General features: G+C 36.1%; 1 protein-coding gene across 1 annotated transcript in view; it reads right to left on the bottom strand.

Annotated features, from left to right (window-relative positions):
- The window catches only part of RYR3 (ryanodine receptor 3), a gene marked incomplete at both ends in the record, with an annotated part of 192,527 nt that overhangs the window by 78,126 nt on the left and 94,140 nt on the right, over positions 1-20,261 (bottom strand). Inside the window, 11 exons of the mRNA XM_084208173.1 lie at positions 1,360-1,495; positions 3,636-3,739; positions 4,704-4,833; positions 6,579-6,693; positions 8,406-8,679; positions 11,608-11,745; positions 15,281-15,383; positions 15,655-15,855; positions 16,359-17,160; positions 18,215-18,441; positions 18,832-18,918. Coding sequence (XP_084064299.1) covers positions 1,360-1,495; positions 3,636-3,739; positions 4,704-4,833; positions 6,579-6,693; positions 8,406-8,679; positions 11,608-11,745; positions 15,281-15,383; positions 15,655-15,855; positions 16,359-17,160; positions 18,215-18,441; positions 18,832-18,918 — 2,317 coding nt within the window. The remainder of the gene's footprint in view (positions 1-1,359; positions 1,496-3,635; positions 3,740-4,703; positions 4,834-6,578; positions 6,694-8,405; positions 8,680-11,607; positions 11,746-15,280; positions 15,384-15,654; positions 15,856-16,358; positions 17,161-18,214; positions 18,442-18,831; positions 18,919-20,261) is intronic.

The raw sequence follows: 20,261 nt of genomic DNA, 5'->3' as shown, positions 1-20,261 counted from the left end.
ATGGAGGCTCACAGGGATGCAGAGATCCACTGCAGCCCATGGAGGCTCACAGGGATGCAGAGATCCATCCACAGCCCATGGAGGGTCATAGGGATGAAGAGATCCATGGGCAGCCCATGGAGGCTCACAGGGATGCAGAGATCCATGGGCAGCCCATGGAGGCTCACAGGGATGCAGAGATCCATGGGCAGCCCATGGAGGCTCACAGGGATGCAGAGATCCACCTGCAGCCCATGGAGGCTCACAGGGATGCAGAGATCCACCTGCAGCCCATGGAGGCTCACAGGGATGCAGAGATCCATCCACAGCCCATGGAGGATCACAGGGATGCAGAGATCCATGGGCAGCCCATGGAGGCTCACAGGGATGCAGAGATCCACCTGCAGCCCATGGAGGCTCACAGGGATGCAGAGATCCACCTGCAGCCCATGGAGGCTCACAGGGATGCAGAGATCCACTGCAGCCCATGGAGGCTCACAGGGATGCAGAGATCCATGGGCAGCCCATGGAGGCTCACAGGGATGCAGAGATCCACCTGCAGCCCATGGAGGCTCACAGGGATGCAGAGATCCATCCACAGCCCATGGAGGCTCACAGGGATGCAGAGATCCATGGGCAGCCCATGGAGGCTCACAGGGATGCAGAGATCCACCTGCAGCCCATTGAGGATCACAGGGATGCAGAGATTTATGGGCAGCCCATGGAGGAGACCTGTGCTGCAGCAAGGGATGCCTGAGAGGAGGCTGTGAACCCCTGGGACACCTGTGCTGGAACAGGCTCCTGGCAGAGTCACCTGCAGACCCATGGAGAGAGAATCCCACACTGGAGCAGGTTTCCTGGTAGGACTTTTGGGGAATTCACACTGGAGCAGCGTGTCCTGGAAGGACTGCACCCCATGGAGAAGTGCCCCACATTGCAGCAGTTTGTGGAGAATTTTTGCCCATGGGATGGACTCACATTGGAGAAGGTTGTGGAGGATTGTCTCCCATGGGAGGGACCACATGCTAGAGCACAGGAAAGACTTTTTTCCCAGAGAAGCAACAAGAATATATTGAGTAACGCCTATTCCTGGTCTTCCTGTGCCAAGGAATTCCTAACACGATTCGCTACCATGGCTCCATGGCTACAGGTTAATCTACTCAATTATGTGATTTGCAAAAAAAAAAAATTAAAAAAAAATACAGCTAACTATGAAGATTAAAAAAAAATTACAATGATAAGCATACAGCAATAGTCTTGTGTTTGCAATGAGGAGAGCATGCATTAATGTCTCTTCAGATTTAACATATTTTGATGGTTAGGAAATTTATTTAAAGGAAACCTTTTGATGGAATCTGGATGTCAAGACATTAGACTTACTGTTAGCAAAAACTGCAAATCGTAAGAAAGACAGGTAACGTTCACCCTCTATTGGGTTCCATCCAATGTCTGGATATCCTTTAGCCAGCAATACTGGGCAGCTCTGCAGGCCACAACCCGCCAGGTAGGTAACAACCTGCAATACAGAAGCAATCATTTATTCATACGCTTAGAAATATATTTCTAAAAATAGCTATAAACCAGAATGAGAACAGTATTTTTTTTTCCAAGATTTTTTGTATTCTGGGCAATTAACCTAAGAATCTAACAACATAGCTCATTATTTTATCTATCATAGGGGGTTTTTTAATGAAAAAAGGCTAGCACTGTTTGTTTCTGAAGTTACCTAATTATATGATGACACAAAAATACAACATGAACAAATGTGGAATGTGAAAATTAGAATAAAATCTTGTATAATCTAGATCTTTTTGACAGTACATACACGACAACTAAAATACTGAACAGCTTTAAAATCAGATCAATAACCATGTATGGTTTATTTGTTACAATAGCAAAATAAAGATTGCATCAAATTTTTATATTGTGTAATTCTAGCTTTAATGGATATGAAAGCTATCACAAATTTTCAGAAGAACGATAAATATTAATGAACAGTTTTAAGACTCTGAAACCAGAAAGACTAAAAAATTTTGGTAATACAAAAATTTCTAACACAACATTTCTTATCAAGAAGTGCATCTTTAACTAAGGGAAATCTTTGAGAAATTATGACAAATTTCTTTAATTTGCAGACAACTGTGTATTTCAAATAAAATAAAAGATCATATGGTTGTGCAAAGGACCACATACGAGCATGGTTATAGCACTTAAAATGGGAAATGACCATGAAGAATCTTCCATGAACTTGTAAAAAAACAAATAAATTATAATTCCTTAAAATGGCAGGCAGCCAAAATAGATTAAAAGATTATATTTAGTCATTATCCAATGTCCTAATAGGGAAAAAGTTATGAATTTAGGAAGAATTATATGTCAGCTGATCCAGTATACAAATTGCCGCCAAAAGGCTGCAACAGTGGAAAAATGGGTTAATGTGGAAAACTTGCTTGTTGCAGTACGAAGTAAGGAAGTTACTCAGAGCACTCTGAGAAAAAAAGTATACAATTCCTAACAGGACTTGATAGTTTTCAAGCATTTATTCAGAAATAAGTGAATACATACTTGTGTTCCAGTCACTAGTGTTGTATCCCAAGGATTGATATCAATACCATTCCGTTTTTTATTAACGACAGGACAGAGTGCACTCAGCAATTTTGCAGGTGATAGAGAATTGCTAATACTTCTCAAGAGCATTTTGCCTGGTAAGTATATTGCTGTGCTGTCTCACATCCTTTCCATTCATATTCTTGCCTGTCTTCCCCCAGCTATCACTGTAATATGCCCATTTATTTCAATTGCCCAACTTTTCCTCTCCCACACCCTGTACTAATCACAAACAGTCCCATGAGTTCCGCTGTCATCTCAGGATCCTGTCATCCTGCACAGAAACTTTCCCTTTGCTAAGCCATCATTTAGGTGTTTAACTACTCTCTTCATTTTTATTAAACCCTGCTTTCTGTTTTTTGCACCCCAATGCTCTGCTAGCATGTCTAACTTCCTTTACCTGCTTTCTTCCTCTTCTGACCATTCACTTCTATCTCTAAATCTGTTTTGCTCCTATGATATACAAATAACTTTCATGCCATTTTTTACATTTTAACATATTTTCCAGCTCCTTCTGCCTCTCCTCACATTCCTTTTTATTCCTAACCATTGCCAATGACTTGAATTCTGGATTCAGTCTCCCATTGACCCTACCCTTAAAATTTTGTTTCACCTTTCATCTTGAAATACCTGTCCTTCCATTCTCTTAGTTCTAGCCTCCATGCCCACACATCTTTATGATTTAAGCCAAAAGACCTGTGTCCTTTTCTACCATTCTCCTCTTAATTCTCAGTCTTTTCCTCCCCAAAAAACCCTTCTTGATATTCCTGTTTCATGTCTTTTTTTCTTGTCATCCTTTCTACATGACAACAATAGTGAAAGGATGCAGAAGATAGAAATAAATCTCTTTTGTTCTGACTCCTGATAAGCATAAGGCAAAATCAGGGAAAATACTGCTCAGTCAACCTTACCTTGAAACAACACGTAACTAGAGTGGGTATTTTTGAGGACAACATATTCAAAAACTGCTATGATCAAGCTTGCCCTTTTAAACCCTTTCAGCACAAGTACAGCACTTAATAAATGGGTAAATAGGTGAGAGTGGCCACCTTATCAAGATCTGGCTCCTCCAATGCAAGTGCAAGCTCGTTGTTGTCCATCACAGAGGCTGCTGCCACATCGAGTGGTGTCGAACCCCTCATTGAAGGAAATGCTGCAGAAAAAAGTTGATGATTAAAGGGAGTTTGCAGTAATCACATTCACGCAGCAGAGGGCAGCAATCGCGCTGGAATCTAGAACACAAATTATTCATAGAACATTTTAGGGCAGCTCTCCATCCAAGAGCACAGTCAACTGTTTTTATAAGGTAAAAATGCTGAATTTTTTTTCTGGTTTCGCATCCATATCTGTAAGCATACTGAAACACAGTGGTTTTAAATATAGATGAAAAAAAAAATCAGAATTAACAATATAGCAAATTGGGGGAATACTATTTCCTTAGGAGACAAATACATTAACTACATAATTCTGCACAGCCTTATCAAGACAAGATTTTAAAAGATGCCTATCTTTAGCAAAAAGAGACATTTCAAGTTTCAATTACCTGTTTTCTTTCTTTCATATTTTCCAATTTTCTGTGGTTTTTATGGCCAAATGCACACATGAACAGCTAAATCACTGTGAAATCACAAGCTGTCTTGCCTTGACATATCTTATTATTATAGCCATCTATCTAGGTAACAAATTTTTCCTTGTGTTACAAAATCTAATGCACATGCATTAAAAACATAGTCAGTGTTCAAAAGAAAAATATGAAATTTATTTCAGTAGCCTAAACTGTAGAGGCAAGGAAATTTAACCCAGATGAAACCAGCAAGCATGATAAGGAGTCAATTTAATCTTAGATTTCAAACCACAACTATCTTGAATGGAAAATGTCAAACCATGTGTTTAATACAAATTTTTTCAAGGTGTTTTGAAACAGAGATTCAGACTATTCTGTTCCTAATACAATTCATAGACACATTAGCACAAAACAAAAGTGAAAAAAAAATTAAAAGGCTAAACCGCAAGGTGGTTTAAGCATGTTTCAGCCTGCTATACAAATTAGACACCAGTCTTGTGATATCACAGTTGCTCCTGCTCTAGCTTTCAGGTGTTGCAGCTACGTGGCATACCCAGTCCAACGCTGCTGTTTTCCAGTAGGTAGCTGAGATGCTCAAACATGGCCTTTTGGTTTTGCCGGCTAATGCGGCAGAAGTAGCACAGGAACCGACAGCAGCTTGCCACCATCTTCGGAAAAGCGATCTGCTGAAGAGGAAAGTTGACAAAGCAGTGAAATATGTTAATTACCAATCTGTTCCAGTTCTTCTTCCTGCACTCCTCACAAGGAAAGTACAGTGAAGTTACCAAGGTGATAAGCAACTGACAGTTACTTTGGTTCTAACTTAAGAAAGGACACACGTTTCCTTTTAACTTTCACATTCATTAGGCCTTTAAAGTGTTGAAAAATCATTTTTCAGAGAACTATAGATGACATACCAGTTTGAACTGACAAGTTTTAACGTTCCCATCATTCCTTCAGAGACAGTATATTTCACAATACAGCCCCATAATTAACCATTTATTCCAAGAAGCTGGAGATCTAGCTTAAACAACCTGCTGCCACAACCTAGAAAAATGCCCAATCCCTAAGCAAATGACTACATTACATGATTGCTCATTCCATCTCTTGAAGCTACAACACTGAACAGAAAGAAATATCCATGAGGTACCTATTGTCTACATGTAATTCATAAAGACAGAGACATGAAATAGGTTATTTTGGGTGGCCAAGCCATTTAATGACACAACACCAGGTTACTAAGCAGTTTTCTAAGTCTGCATTTCCTTTGAAGGATATCATGGTAATTTCTGTAAAGTTTTTTTGTGGATCTGTGTTATTAAAATTTTCTAGGAAAACAATTTAATAAAATTAGAAGGCATTGGGGGTTTCATTATTTTGGGTTTCAGGGACTTTTTATCACCTTTGGGTCTATATACAAGTTATAGCAAAACCAGGGAGTTGTAGTACCTATAAATTAGCAAAGTAATAATAATTCTATAATTAATTGTAACTTGCCTTGAAGTGCAACAGAAATAGTAAAACTGGTATGTGAATACTTTGTAAAACTGCAATGGTATAGGTGGATTCAATGTATAAGCATTTAAGGAATTATTGATTTAAGAGGCAAAGAGTGGCGCAGCTGCACATAGAAGCCATTCAAGTTACAAAAAATGGAAAGACAGAGAAAAGATAAGCAAAATGTAGAATATTGGGCTGAAAATTGTTCCAAATACATAAGAAAAATGAGTGGCCAGGCGAAAGTATATTAGATAAGGAATACTGGGATCAGAGAAGACATCTCTTTTTGGGATGGAGGCAACAGGATAAAAACATGAGGCATGAGCAAAGCGAAAAAAGAAAATATGCGCACTTCACTTCTCACTTTCCTCAGGAGCAAAGATTTTCAGTTAGGCATCTCAAAATTTATGCCACTCTGCCTTTAAAATAACATGTATATATATATTCCAGCATGATACAGAGAAAAGGGAGAACACAACACTGCAAGAAAATTTTTGCTTAATTCAAGTACATAAATTTGAGCATTAAAATATAAACTGGGTTTAGTCTCTTATTATAATTTATTGGTAGTAACACTTCATTTAAGATGAAGAGGTAAATTTTCCTACTAGAGATACCCCTCCAATAAATGCAGTTAAAGTATATATTTAAAACCAAAACATTTTTCTATCCTATTAAAAGAAAAATGAAACACCTAAAATATCTCAAGTTTTAAAAATCAAGGCTCGGCTACTGGGCTTTCTCCCTCTAGTAAAATTTTAAAAAATCTACTTTTTTCATTAGTGAATACTTTAATTTGGACAAGCAAAATCTAGTTTACATGGGATATATTTTTGTTCACTTCTTAAACAGCTCTTAAACTTCTTTCCTAATATATTTTCGGGAAGGTTCAAAATGCAAAACACATAACAAATTGTGGTGAAATTACCTGAGATTTATCTCCACCAAGCACATTTACCATCACATCCATAACAGTCTCATGCATGCCCAAGACTCTCATCAAATTGGGATGCTGATAAAACACCTTGTTGTTCATTATATCCCTAAAATGGAAGAAAAGACAATTTGCTTTTAAGAAATCCCAAATTAATTTAAGTCGAAGCATTGAGATTTCAGAAGTATGCATTCATTGTATTAACATCATTTAAAATTCTTAGAATTTAGCTTAATACAAAAGCATCTGCAAACAAAATGTTGCCCATTTAAATATGTTGTCATTCCTCTAATTCTTGTAGATTCTTCATAAGAAGAATATTAACCTCAAAATTATTTTGAGATGGCAATTCTTCATCTCTAAATGGCTCCTACCATCTGTTCTGTTTAAATTTTAAAAAAAATAAATCTGTGATGATCTAAGTGGAAAAGAATATGTTTCGCTAGCTTTTAAGTTGAGAACAGAGATCAAGAAAATGAAATCTAATCAATTATATTTCTGCTGTAACCTCTTAATTTCCTCAGTTCACAAAGTAAAGACAATAAATAGACTTAGTATTTAAGGTAATCTATTATATGTATTTCATCACTATTTTCCAATTCTGTCAGAAGTGCCATGCAGGTCCATTATGAAGGACTATTTTAACTTTTTCACTCTGCCCACCATTCCCTCAACATTTTCTAGAATCTTCTGTATTGATTTCATATTCCAGAAGACAATTTATGTGTGTCAAAATAATCCAGGGACTAGATTTCAACAGAATTCCAGGGATTTCTAACATTTTAGGACAACCTTTTAAAAACACATGGCAAATAACAGGCATCATTCCTGCTTTAAAGAAATACAGAAAACTGAGAATGGATGAGTCTCAATACAGCCTCTCTTGGAAGGTGCTTATATCCATACCATGTTTAGGCAAAATTTATCCTTTATCCCTCATATAATTCTCAGCAAATTTACAAACTCAGCATCAGGGACAAATTGGGTAATACTGTTGCACATTGCCTAATGAGTCATTGCCATGAATAGATCCATTCAAATGAAGAGATTAGTCTTTGCAATTTATACAAAAAGTATCAATTTTACATTGAAATAGTAAAAATAATGGAACTTTCTTACAATTGTTGTAAAGGAGAGAATTTTTTAATATTTCTGAAGACAAATAAATATAGTTCTCAGGTAGCAAAACTATAATTTTCTCTCTAAATGCACCATTTTAAATGAAATAATTTACTTTGTGTTCTTTTTCCCTTCCACCATTAAATAGCCCAACCAGCATTTAGACACACAAAAGGAATAACAAACACGCAAGAATGCACCACAATACCACTGCTCAACAGAGGTAATTTGATAGCAAAGATGTATAAAATATTCTCACATCATCTGGTGCTATATAAAGGAAATTTCTTCTGAATTTGCAATTGAAAAGACAACAACAAGTTTATCCACTCATACATGAAATATAAAATGGGCTTTAAGTTTGGGAAAAATGCAATATAGGTAGACACCAGCAAAAATTTTAGTGATCTTTAGAGCTGCTAAAACATGTACTTTGAATAAGGTTTGAGCATCAGGTTTAACTGTAGTAAAAGGAGTCAGTTTTCTTCAGGTAATACCTTTGTTCAGAGAAACTTTGACCCTTCTGATACTGTTAGAGAGATAATTGGAGCCACCTTGGAAATACACATGAAAGTGTAAATCACTAGTACGTATTTACACTTCAGTACAGCATTAATTTTTTAGGAACAAAAATTACCGGATTTACCAAGATAACAAAAATCTTCCCACCAACTTAAAAACAGAATTCCATTGATTCCATACCCTAATCCATTAATCATTAGCAATTCCTCCTCTTTTCCCATCCTCACGCTGAGAAGGGAGCGAATCTGGCCCAGTGCTGCGAGCAGATTGATGGTGTCCTTCACAGAGGCAGCACTGATGGTGTATGCTTTCCTCAGGGCTTGCAGGAGCTCCCCAATGCTGTCATACTGCCTACGGAGGAGGCTGTACATAATCCGGACTAATTCGGGATCCTGGATCTGATCTTCCTGGGACCAGCGCACCATTGTCTGTGATATGAGTTCTTTCAGTGTAGCTAAAAGCAAAATATATTAAATGTTACTAGCTCTTCCAACAGAAAGCATCAAAGACATGTATTATAGTAAAATATGCAACAGGAGGCAACAAAGAGGTTGTAAAAAACCACAAACAGACTGAACAGGGTTTTTAAATTGGAAAAGAAACTTTTAGATCTTTCAAGATAAATGTAATGTTCTTGAGAGATAGAAAACAATAAACATCTACATAATGTTCAAGTCCACAGCAGCACTGTTGACAATGAAAACCTTTAAGTTGACCATGATTTTGAAAACCATCCTTGTAAATTAAATGTTGCATTTAGGCTTTTAATTTATTCCTTATTTCTAGGTCAAGTCACTGTCACTTGGTAATGCACTTTCTAAAAACATTGTATTGTTTGGAACTACTGAATAAAAATTGCTTGATGCACCTGTATTGTAGACACTGCAAATTCAGTGATGCTGAAAACAGTTTTGCTGAACCCAAAGTTTAGGGAATTTACCTAAAAACTAGACACATGTTCCAGTCCTTGTTCCAACAAATGTTCATGCTTGATATCAAGCAGAACAGGAATAACCACCCTACTTCCTAAAACAATGCAAGTTTCTTTCTTCAATTACCAGCAAACATACCCCGTGACTTTCCCAAAGTTCTTCCAATGGCAAGAACAGCTCCCTCCCACTTTCCATCACTAAAGTGTTTATAGATAGTGTAGATCCTTTGGGGTTTGTGTCTACACTATTCTTTCACTTAATAACACTTCTTTCTTAGCTTACTTAATATTGTATTTATGCAAACCCATCATTAATTTTGAGGTTCTGTTCCATAATTAGGCTTTCAGCCTGTGGGAGCAAATTCTGTACTTCCCAGAGATAGCCCTACTCTTAGTGGCATGTCATGGCTTATCTCAATTTTTACTTGATAGTTACAAAAGTCCTATAATCATTATTAACACTAATTCTTTGCCTCTACGTGTTTTTTTTCAGAGTTCTAACTTATTTTTAAATACAAAATTTACTGATTCATCATTAATACTAGGTTGAAATTTCTGGCATTCCTCACTTGGGTGAAAGCTCATTTGTGATAAGAAATGAATTTAAGCTTAGAGTAAAGGAAGATTTATTTTTCCTTCTAATGGATATTCACACTGAGTATGTATGACTAATGCCAAGACACTCAAGGCCAGAGATTTTAATCTTGGAAATAGGTATGCATCATGCACACCACCACACCTCTTCATACACATAAGAGGATTGGGAGTACCTCTGGCATCCATTTCCTTTACTCTGTGAATTCCAAATCTCCTGATGCATAAAGGGGAAGTGCACACATGAACTAAAAACTTCAGCGTCTCCAGCTACAGTCAAGCATATAATATATTTATATTATTTTTCATCATGCTTTGAATTAATTAATCCATGTGCATATTTGTACTTGCATTACTCCAAGGAGAAGCCCAAGCCTAAATAAATTAATCTTCTGAAATTTCCAGAAAGATAGATACTGTGGGATCATTTTTCCAACCTACATTTCTTGTAACCCAAAGCTCTGGTACATGAAATAAGTGAACTGCTCTGTTCCAAGGACCAAACACCATGTGCCCTGAGGTTTTAGGAGTGAATACTTCCTGACTCATGACAATAGAATCCACACGAAACCTGAAGAAGAAATGATACTTCCAGATACTTAGTAGGGCCTGCTACCGTTAAAGAGAAAGCAGATGCTAACAGATGAGTCACTGGAGAATGAAGCCCTGCCTCATGCAGCATATCAGATTGTTACAAGATTTAATGTACTTAAAACACATTAATGAGCTTAACAGACCGAAATATGCCTTCAGACCAGACAAACATTCTAAGGTGCTTTCCAGAGCAAGCAGATCAGTAAGAAGTGTCATGAGTTATAAAATAATTTTGCTGTCTAATCTCAACAAACAAAACTCTTGATTTATTATTGAGCCTGAAATAAATTAACCATTCCACATTAGTATATGGGCCTATTGACAAACTGAGCAACTCGGAAAAAAAAAAAAAGAAGAATAACTGGTTACTGGTTAACCATCCTGAAGTCACTTGGAGAATCCTACACATATATCTGGCGTTACAGAGATTTAGAGCTAGAATCCCAATCTTGATTCAGAAAGGCAAGAAGAAACCTCAGCAAAAATCTGTCCTAAAGGAAGACCTGGAGGAATCTGGCTTTTTGCCTTGCTTGTTCCTTACCATCCCTAGTCACTACTAAGGGTTGAAAAGTCATATCAACAGCAAAGACAAAGTTTGTGTGATTCATAGCACACATCACCCTCACTGGGATGAATTCTCATGTGGCATGTGAGCCCAGTGGCCGTTGTTCAAAGAGGCTCAACTAAAAGCTTACGCAAAAAGTTGAGGAATTGCAAGCACAAAACAAATCTCCCCTGTATAGACCCTTGCATCTTACGGAAGAGGGTATGGGAATGGATATGTACAGGAATATTACTCAGAATAAGAAGTTTGTGATTGCAAGTGTTTTGGGGGGTTTATGTGCTTGTCTGTATTTGCCTGTTTATGTATATGAACAGGCAATAGAGCACGTAATAGAAGGAAATGGAGATAAGCTCTAAAGAAGAATTTTTTCATTAAAAAAACCCATAAAATTAGATCTTCCCAAGTTTAGAATGCTTGAGTCTAGAGTATTAGGCCATGATTAGCCTTTCACAGTTCTTTATAAATAATTTGTAAATTTTCAACCCCAGAGTTAATGATCTGGATCCAAAATCTTTGTTTAAAAATGCATCTGAGGTGTTCCATATGCAGAAAAATAGTTCTAAGAGGCAGAAGATATTTAAACAGTCAGTCTCCTTCTTCAGTCACTTATAAAATTTTATTAGAAAATACACTCCTGTTGACTGTGTAGAACTTTGACACTTGCATCATGAAAGTATTTATATGGAAAGAAAACTTACTAGGAGCTTTCTCTTCTTCTTCCTTAGGCTCCAATTTTTCTGCTTTTGGCGGACCTTTGATTTTGTACATTAATGAACGGAGTTTGCCAGTCAAGGAGGAATCTTCTTCTTCCTCTTCCTCTTCTTCTAGTGGAATACCTTAGCATAAAATAAAACTGGTTAGAAACAAAATATGACTCACATTCATATTTGATTAAACATGTGATCCTTTGTTTCATATTGCAGAATGTAGGCTAAAGAAAGAAGTGTATGGCTGTATCCTACAATACAGTACAGTTTTTCAGTCGAGATATTTAGCAGCCATAAACAAATACATCAACTGAATCTAAAGCTGTAAGAAGGCAGACTTTCAGAGGTTTGTGGGTAACACATGCTTTTCAGGAAAATGTATACAATGAGATGGGGATGCCATTTTACCAGATCATTTAATACCTGGTAAAATGACCAGTTTAATTCAGTTCAGTTCACTACACCACTTCACAACCATTCAAAGTCTCTCACACCTCTTAGAGATCATCAGACAACACATGTGTTATGTGCAGAAGGAAAGAACAACTAAGCAGGCTCTCTCCAGATCAGAGATTGTGCCAAGCTGAAATGTAAGCTTTTGCAGTTTGCTTGTCAAAGAGAAATTGAGAAGAGGAAAAGATTTTCAGACAGGATACTAGACCTAGAACCTGAAGCAGGGGGGAAAAGAATAAACTGCAGTAGCTAAAACTGGTCCTAAACAGTTAACTAAGAAAGAATATAGAACAGATATGTGGTATCAAGTTGGAGAAACTTTGCTGCTGGCAGCTACAAAAGGGAGAGGGGAAATTATGACTAGGAGTGACCAAGTGATAAAATTCAAAGGCAATGAGAGGGAATTAAGGAAGTCAAAATTTAAATTGGACGGTATGTACAGAATTTAAGAAATGGGATAAGTGGAACTGGCTTGGCAAAATGAAAAGTTAAGAAGGAAGAAGGGATACAGTCAGTCTGAAAAAAAGTAAGAACAGGAAATGTCACCAGCAATGAAAGGAAAGACAGCACAGACAAGGATATTAAAGGAACAAACTATCTGGCACTGAAATAAAATCTGGGCCCTGGACACAAGAAAAGGACACTGGGAGAGGAACTCTGAAGAAGCTGAAATGGACAGACAGGAAGAAATGCACTGGGATCATGAGTTAAGAGTCTTGGACTGGGGTAGATGAGGTCTGTGCCTCCTCCATGTGGGGTCTCATCTACTCTTCCATGTTCATTCTGCATTGTCTTATGGTTGCAATCCATTCAGAAGCTGACTGTCTGAGGTTGCTACTGGCTAATTGCTTTCTTCTATTGGCAGAGGTCTGTGTACTGTGATGGTTTCAACCCAGGTAACTGTCAGTTTAATATGATGTTACCAAATATGCTGTAAATTTGTTTGGTTTTTATAAGCAAGAAATTGCACATAAAAAAATATGATCAACGACCATTATTTTGCCAGCAAAATTAACCACTCCCAGTTACGACGTGCTAGGATTAAGACTGCCTGAGTAACTATTTGCTTATATTCATTATGAAGAAGCCTTTAATTGCTTGATTGCATACATAGTTTTCCACTTAGATGGCAAAGTATACTTAGTACTAAAAAGCTGATTAAACATTCCAAGCAGAACTCCTATTCATTTAGTCTGCAGCTGTGATTGCTTAGTACTGATTTTCAGGACCAAGTCAGGACACAGATAATGAGGAGCATTTATCCACAGCAACCACCTCTGATAAATCTGTACAAAGGAATGAATACAGTTTTGCACAGAATCCAGAGTATCTTTAAAATATTTTAATCATAAGACAGTGCTTTCTCTATCTGGAACTCTCATTCAAAGTACATGTTTACAATGTAGTAAACAAATAATAAAAGTGCATCCCTAAAAAGCAAAATCTCAATGCTTGCAGTAACTAGTGTTTCACTTAATGAAATATGAAGAGTGATCAGGAGCTAAACTAACTCAATGACCATAGCAGCCACAAGGTTTTAAACTAAAATTAATTGATTGTGGAGTTAAGAGATTTCCAAGTAAGTTGTAGGGCTTTCATAATCTCCATCCTGGAGTCTTAGAGTACTCTGTGCTGCCAAATGGGAATTACCTTTGGAAACCAGAGGTCAGATCAAGGGCTAAGTGACTGAACAATGGAGGTGGCTGTAATAATTTATTATAATAGATGTAATAAAAGCAGAGAGAAAGAGGAGTAAATAGGAGGATACTAGCTAGTCATTTTAACACTTGAAGGAAAAATTATGGAGTGAAAGACAGTTTTTGGCAAGCACTTAGAAGAAATGATGAACAACAGTTAACAGAGGATTGTGAAAAACAAGTAATGATAAACCAACTAAATTTCTGCCTTACAGACACAAATATTGATTTTAAGGACTTCTAATACTGTCTTGTACAACACCCTCAGAAGTAAACTGATGGAGCACGGCTTAGATACCTGCAGACCCATCTTTGGCTGAGGCTAGGGCTGAGGTTACAAATGACTTTTAAAATCACAGCTCGCTGGTTGCTGGAGATTCTAAGAGGGTACTCAGATATAGCAGTGCAAAATAATATCAGAAACCTTAACAATACAAGCACAGAATGGAATAGGAGGCACCATGTCTTCAAACAGAAAACAGGAACTTAATTACAGGTCATTAAAACAGCACAATTCCATGAACTAGGGAACACTGGTTTTAGGGATAACCAGCAAAGGAAGATTTATCAGACTGTATTGGTAAACATTTGATAATGACCTCAAGCAAGAGGGTGGATGAGGAAGAACTAACCATTAGGAATATCATGCTCTTCCTGGGGAAGAGACTGAGATGCTGTCAACTGACTGTAGACATTGGCCCCTTCTTTTTGGACAAGATGGATGCCAAAAACCATAGAACTAAGCAACATACTGGAAGAGTAACTGAATTAATCTACTAAGTAGGTTGATGGAAAAAGCTTGTTTATTTCAGTTTTAACTGCATAATTGCTGGCAATGAACAGTAATAATTAGATGACTCAGACTACAAATGTTAATAATTTCATGACTGTCTGAATTAGACTAAGATCTCAACAAACTCAATAAACTAACAGAAAAATAGACATAAAAAACCCACATGAAATTGTACAGGAAATCCAAATTAAATGAGTAGGGACACTTCAAGTATGCAGTGCAAGAGTGTTTTATAAGGACTGACTCTCACAGTTATGCATACAAGAGGAAAGCAAGGTAAAGCAGGCAGAGAACTCTGCATTTGCTTTTTTTTAAATTTAATTTCTGATGCTCAGCTTTGCAGCAATTGTGTCCCCTCAACACCTTTTATCTGCTTGTACTCATACATGTGCTTATATAAATTTTTTTAAGGTAAGCCATCCTGCCTGTTTGGATGTTTTTTCCCCCAATAAGTCTAAAACTGGTATATAAACAGAATAATATTATATAATATTTAATAGAGTTTTAATAGTGAAACTTAAAACCATGCACGGGTTTCCCATATTTTTGTAATATACACTGAAGTTTGTCAGTAAAGTCACTTTGTAGACAGTAGCACATCTAATAAAAAAAACTTCTTCTGCTAGTCTAATAAAAAAACTTCTCATGCTAGTATATTTTCAACTGATCTGTCAAGTGCCAAAAAGACAAACAAAACTTGTATCAACAACTTGCCACTCACCACAGTGAATTAGAAGATCATCATGAAATTCATACAGCTCCTCCCGAATCTCCTCTGGGCAGGGACAATCCTCTCCCAGTTGAAAATTGAGCAACATATTAATCTTGAAGGGATTTAAAACACAGTTAAAACACTGAAATAGCCTAGGACTTATTCTAGTATATAGCCATACTTTACCTGTTCATAACTTCGGTTTACAGTATGAGTTCTAGAACACAAGTTTCAACATTCTGACATTCAATATTTTGTGGCATGGAATAAATTTATTTTCAAATTCATTTTAGTTCTCCAGCAGGTCAGGACTTAATTTTGTCATCATAAAGTGGTTTTTTTTAAATCTTTAATTCAATCTTTTTTTTTTTTTTAAATATTACCTGCTCTTGAGGAGGAGACCGAAATTCTTTAGTCTTCTTGGCAGTCAATGCAGCAGACATGTTCAAGGCTTGCATGAGTTCATTGTACCTGTATTTCTGGTTATACTGCAATTTTGATACATAACGGTCTGCAAACGATACAATTGCTTCCACTCTGTGTTGTAGTTCACAGTCACAAAAATAATTGAGTAAATGACACATCTAGGGTAGAGAAAACAGACCATCTCAACAGCTTTGCAAACTCTGGGGGAAAACTTGAGCACATACTATACACTGCATCAGACAGTAAAAATGAGAGACATTTTTCCCATATTTTTGTTTCAACACTGTGAAGGATACAAAAATGGTGGTTTCCTTATCTGATTGATAATACATTACACACACAATCTACCACTCCATGCACCCAAAATATCTAGAAATCACACACTATTTTTGGCTTGGAAGGATCCTTTAAAGATTACCTGGTCTAACTCTTTGGTTCTTATGAAATAAGTATGTATTCACATATTTATTTAAGTGTAGATAGATGTGGAAAGATCTGCATCATCATCAATTTTTTTAAAAGAATTTGAGGTTTTAAGGCAAAGTGGAATTAAAGACCTTCAAAATTTCACATCTTATTAAGTAGAGAACAGACAAAAAACACACAATCCTTTTTTCATCAAGAGTAGAATATAAGTAACAAATTTATAGTAAATGGTCACCTGAAGCTTAACAGATTCTGGTAATCTTGTCTGCAACAAGCCCTTTGCAGGAGCTTTTGTTTGTTTGATTGCTTTCTCCCCAGCTTCTACAGCTTTTTCTTCAACTTGTGTCACTTCTTCCTTCTCTGTCCTCTCTTCTGTTTCTTCTTTGTGCTCTCCAAACACAGTGGGATCAATGAGGAGTAACACCTGCTTCACATCATCATCATCAAAAACACCCATTACAAGCAGCGTTGCTATCAGCTTAAGAACAGGAACGAACTGGAATGCAACCTGTCCTCCAACAGGGTCTCGTATATGACTCCCACTGCACTGCACTGCCTCTGTTAGCATATTTATGGCCTTGGATTTAAGTATCTCCAGGGGGATCTCTGGGATGGATGTCTGATGATCTTCACTGGTCGCAATAAAGCATGGAGTAGAAAAATTAAAGGCTGGTTTAAGACAAGTGCTAAGCCCTACTCCAGGTAAACCATGCTTCTTTGTTTCATCAGGATATAATTTAATATTTCGAGTTTCATCTGTAACTGGAATGATAAATTCATTGCTCATCATGAGTTTGGCTTGCTTGGCGTGCTCCAAGTGAATACTAATGAGCAAGTCATAGAATCCAGAACGTAGAAGTCCAGGTAAGTATTGATTATCTATTGTAAAAAATAGCTGAGATACATCCACATGGCTACAAAGTGCAAAAGCAACTCTAGTGTTACCTAGAGCACTAACTGAGCTATAGAGCTTTAAAGTGTGGTAGTGAAACATCATCAAATCTTCTTGTTCACATAGTTCCAAAATATCAACACATCTGTCATGAAATAAAGAAACAGAACACCAGTCAATTCCATGAATAAAGACTTTGAAAAAGGAAAGTTCTATAATCTCTGAACATTTTGATCAGTTCCTCTTCAAACCACTAATATTAAGGTTGATACTAACTAATCTTAGTATGTGCGTCATTAAAACACAGTAAATGGTGAAAATTGTTGAGTCTGTTCAAAATTAGCACTCCAAGGGGAAAAAAATCCCCAGAATCTAAGATGGAGGTGCTTCTTTGGAATCCATTGTAAATTAGAACTTGTTTTTAAAATAGGTATATTAGGCTTACTGAAAATCTGCATTACTACCATTCCTAAACAGTGCCTTTGTAGTTTATTCAGGATTGCTGGTTCATTTTTCCCACAAGACCAGTGTTTTTCACTCTTGCCTTGAATTCAGTTTTATTAACCATAAATAAAATTGAGTTTTGAATCATCAAAAGAAATTTAATAATTACTAATGAAAGTACGACTGTTAAATGATCTTTCTGCTATGCTTTTGCTGATAGTTTGATTTTTCACTGGTAATGACATTTGGTATTTGGATAGATCTTTATTATCCTCACTCTGAAGATAAAACCTAATGAAAATCAAAGAAAGACATGATCTTGTCAATAAGAACATAAGAACTTAATTCATGTAAATTCAGTGCAGATTAAACAGGAGGAGATTACAGGTTTCTATTACAGAAAAAATTCACAAAATAGTACTTGCATGTTCTTTATGCTTGTTTTTCTCAACCTGAGAAAAATCTCTGTGTTTAAAGACATAGAGATTTAAGAAATGCTATTTCAATTTAAATTTAAATAAAATCGAATAGTCATGCTTTCTTTTATGCATGCAAAACTTGGTACAGGTCATTAAAGTTCAGTCTCCTGTACTTAGGTTTAATGAACAAAACATCTGATATGATATCAGGTAAGATCAGAAATTCTCAACAACGATAATGTAAATATTCAGCAAGGCAGGTTTAATCAATACACTGACTCCTTTTTTCAGAGAATTTTGTCCACACCAAGTAATTTTATCTCATTATAAATGTACCTGTTTTCTTCTGGGATATGAAGTGCCATCATCTGCAGAGGTTCCAAGCACTGTACAACCCAGCCATGACGCTCACTGACACGCTCAGTTTCTACTCTGAGGAAGCTGTTTGGCATCCTGCTCCATAAAACTGGTGTAATTGTCTGTACATCAAGGCGAGGGGGACACTGAGGAATTGGATTTCTTTCTTCACTTTTAAAAATTGCTGCTGATAAAGGCATGGTATTCTGAAACAAATACATGTATTAATTGTTTTTGAAACACGTAATTATGAATAAACCCATGAAACCAAAAGGAAGGAAAAGTTTTAAATAACAAGGAAGTCACAGAAAGGTAGAAGTTATTGCAACAAACAAAATCCATTAAAATCCCCCAACATTAACGGTGTTATCCTCAAACAATATTAGTTTATTTTGACAATTGCAGATAATCAATTAACTGCATATAATAACAACATTTACAGAAGTAAAGGTAGAAGTAAATTACAAGTCATGCCTTGGATTACAACCTTCCTAAACAAATTTAACTGAGCAGGAGTTTACATGGAAATAAACTGATTTAAAAGAGCACATTTACATAAAGATTGTCTTTCTACAGAATACAAAAATACTTCCTACCTTTAATTTACCAAGTTCAAACTGAATCAAGTTAGTGCTTGTAGGCTGTAAAAAAGTTGCTGGAAAAAGTTTTGTGTTTGGTTCAACCTAGAAGTGAAAGGAGAATAATTTTTTTTTTAATTAAAAATGAAAAAAAAAATCATCCCTTTGAATATGATATAAAATAATTACTGTATACCACACACTACATTATCAAATAATTTATATAATTTACTAAATAAAGTGTTGAATAGTATCTACCTATAATATAGTAAAGTATTTTCAGTTATTGTTATAGGACCACCTGATTTTTGAAACAGGTGTGTTTTAGCCGTATATGCTCTCAAGACCTAGAGGAGGAACCATTGCCATGAAATAAAAATTTAAAATTATAATTATAGAACAGTATATTATTTTTAAAAATTCAGTGCTCCAGGGTGGATGAAAAAAGTATATCTGCAATTAAGTCAAAGCTTCAGAAGTTCAATTAAATACATTAATCACATCATGGTGCATTTCGTGTATCATGTACAGATGCTGTATATCATAAGCACAGCTACCACATTTGTGCTGTGAAGGAATACAACCCCTAACTTTGAGGACAACAATCTATTAAAACCTGTTTTCTCAGAACCATGACTATGGGCATAGACAAAATAATATGGGGGTAGGTACTAACATTCCACACTTTTTGGTAAGTTAAAAAAACCACAACCCCAAATCCAGAAAAAAAGGCATTGTGTTCTGCTTGTTGTGTTGGCTTTTTTTTCTGAATATCACCCTGGCATTCAAGAGTTAGATCAGGAACTACACAAAAATTAATTTTCTTTCTTACATATGTTGACCTATAGGCCTTTTAAAATGAAAACAGCAAACAAATATTATCCTTCTAGTTCAGTTAAGAAAACTGAAGGGTATATGTAAATTGTTATAAGACTAGAATAATTACCCACACCAGACAAATATAAATTAGTTGTGGCAGTTGGAGTGAGAGATTTGATATAGTAAAATATTTCAAAGATCTTACTTTATCGTAAAATATTCAAGACATGGAAATTAAAACTACATAATATTCTTTTCATGTCTTTAATAAAGAGAGTAAATAATTAAATTATTCTAAGCTAAAATTAAAAAATATTTCACCCTTATTTGTAACAATCTTGTTGGGTATACTATTTTACATCTATTAAAAAATGCTGGATAGTCTCATTTTTCAGCAGACCAGGTGTAACAGGTTTATTGAGAAAATATTTCCTAAAAGAACTTCATGTGGTTTTCCATGCAAAGAGAAGAAACAGAGGAGAAATAATGGTATTTTCTGAGATTTAAATTTACTACAGAGAACACGGTTATATTAATTGCAAGTCATATAAAGAAAAGCCTGAAAGTGTTATTTACACTAAATTCAATAATGCACATTGTCCAAATCTGCTTTTCATACATCTCCTAGC

Source organism: Fringilla coelebs (assembly GCF_963513975.1).
Source record: "Fringilla coelebs genome assembly, chromosome: 6".
Taxonomy (NCBI): Eukaryota; Metazoa; Chordata; class Aves; order Passeriformes; family Fringillidae; genus Fringilla; species Fringilla coelebs.
This window is presented reverse-complemented; position numbering and strand designations above follow the sequence as displayed.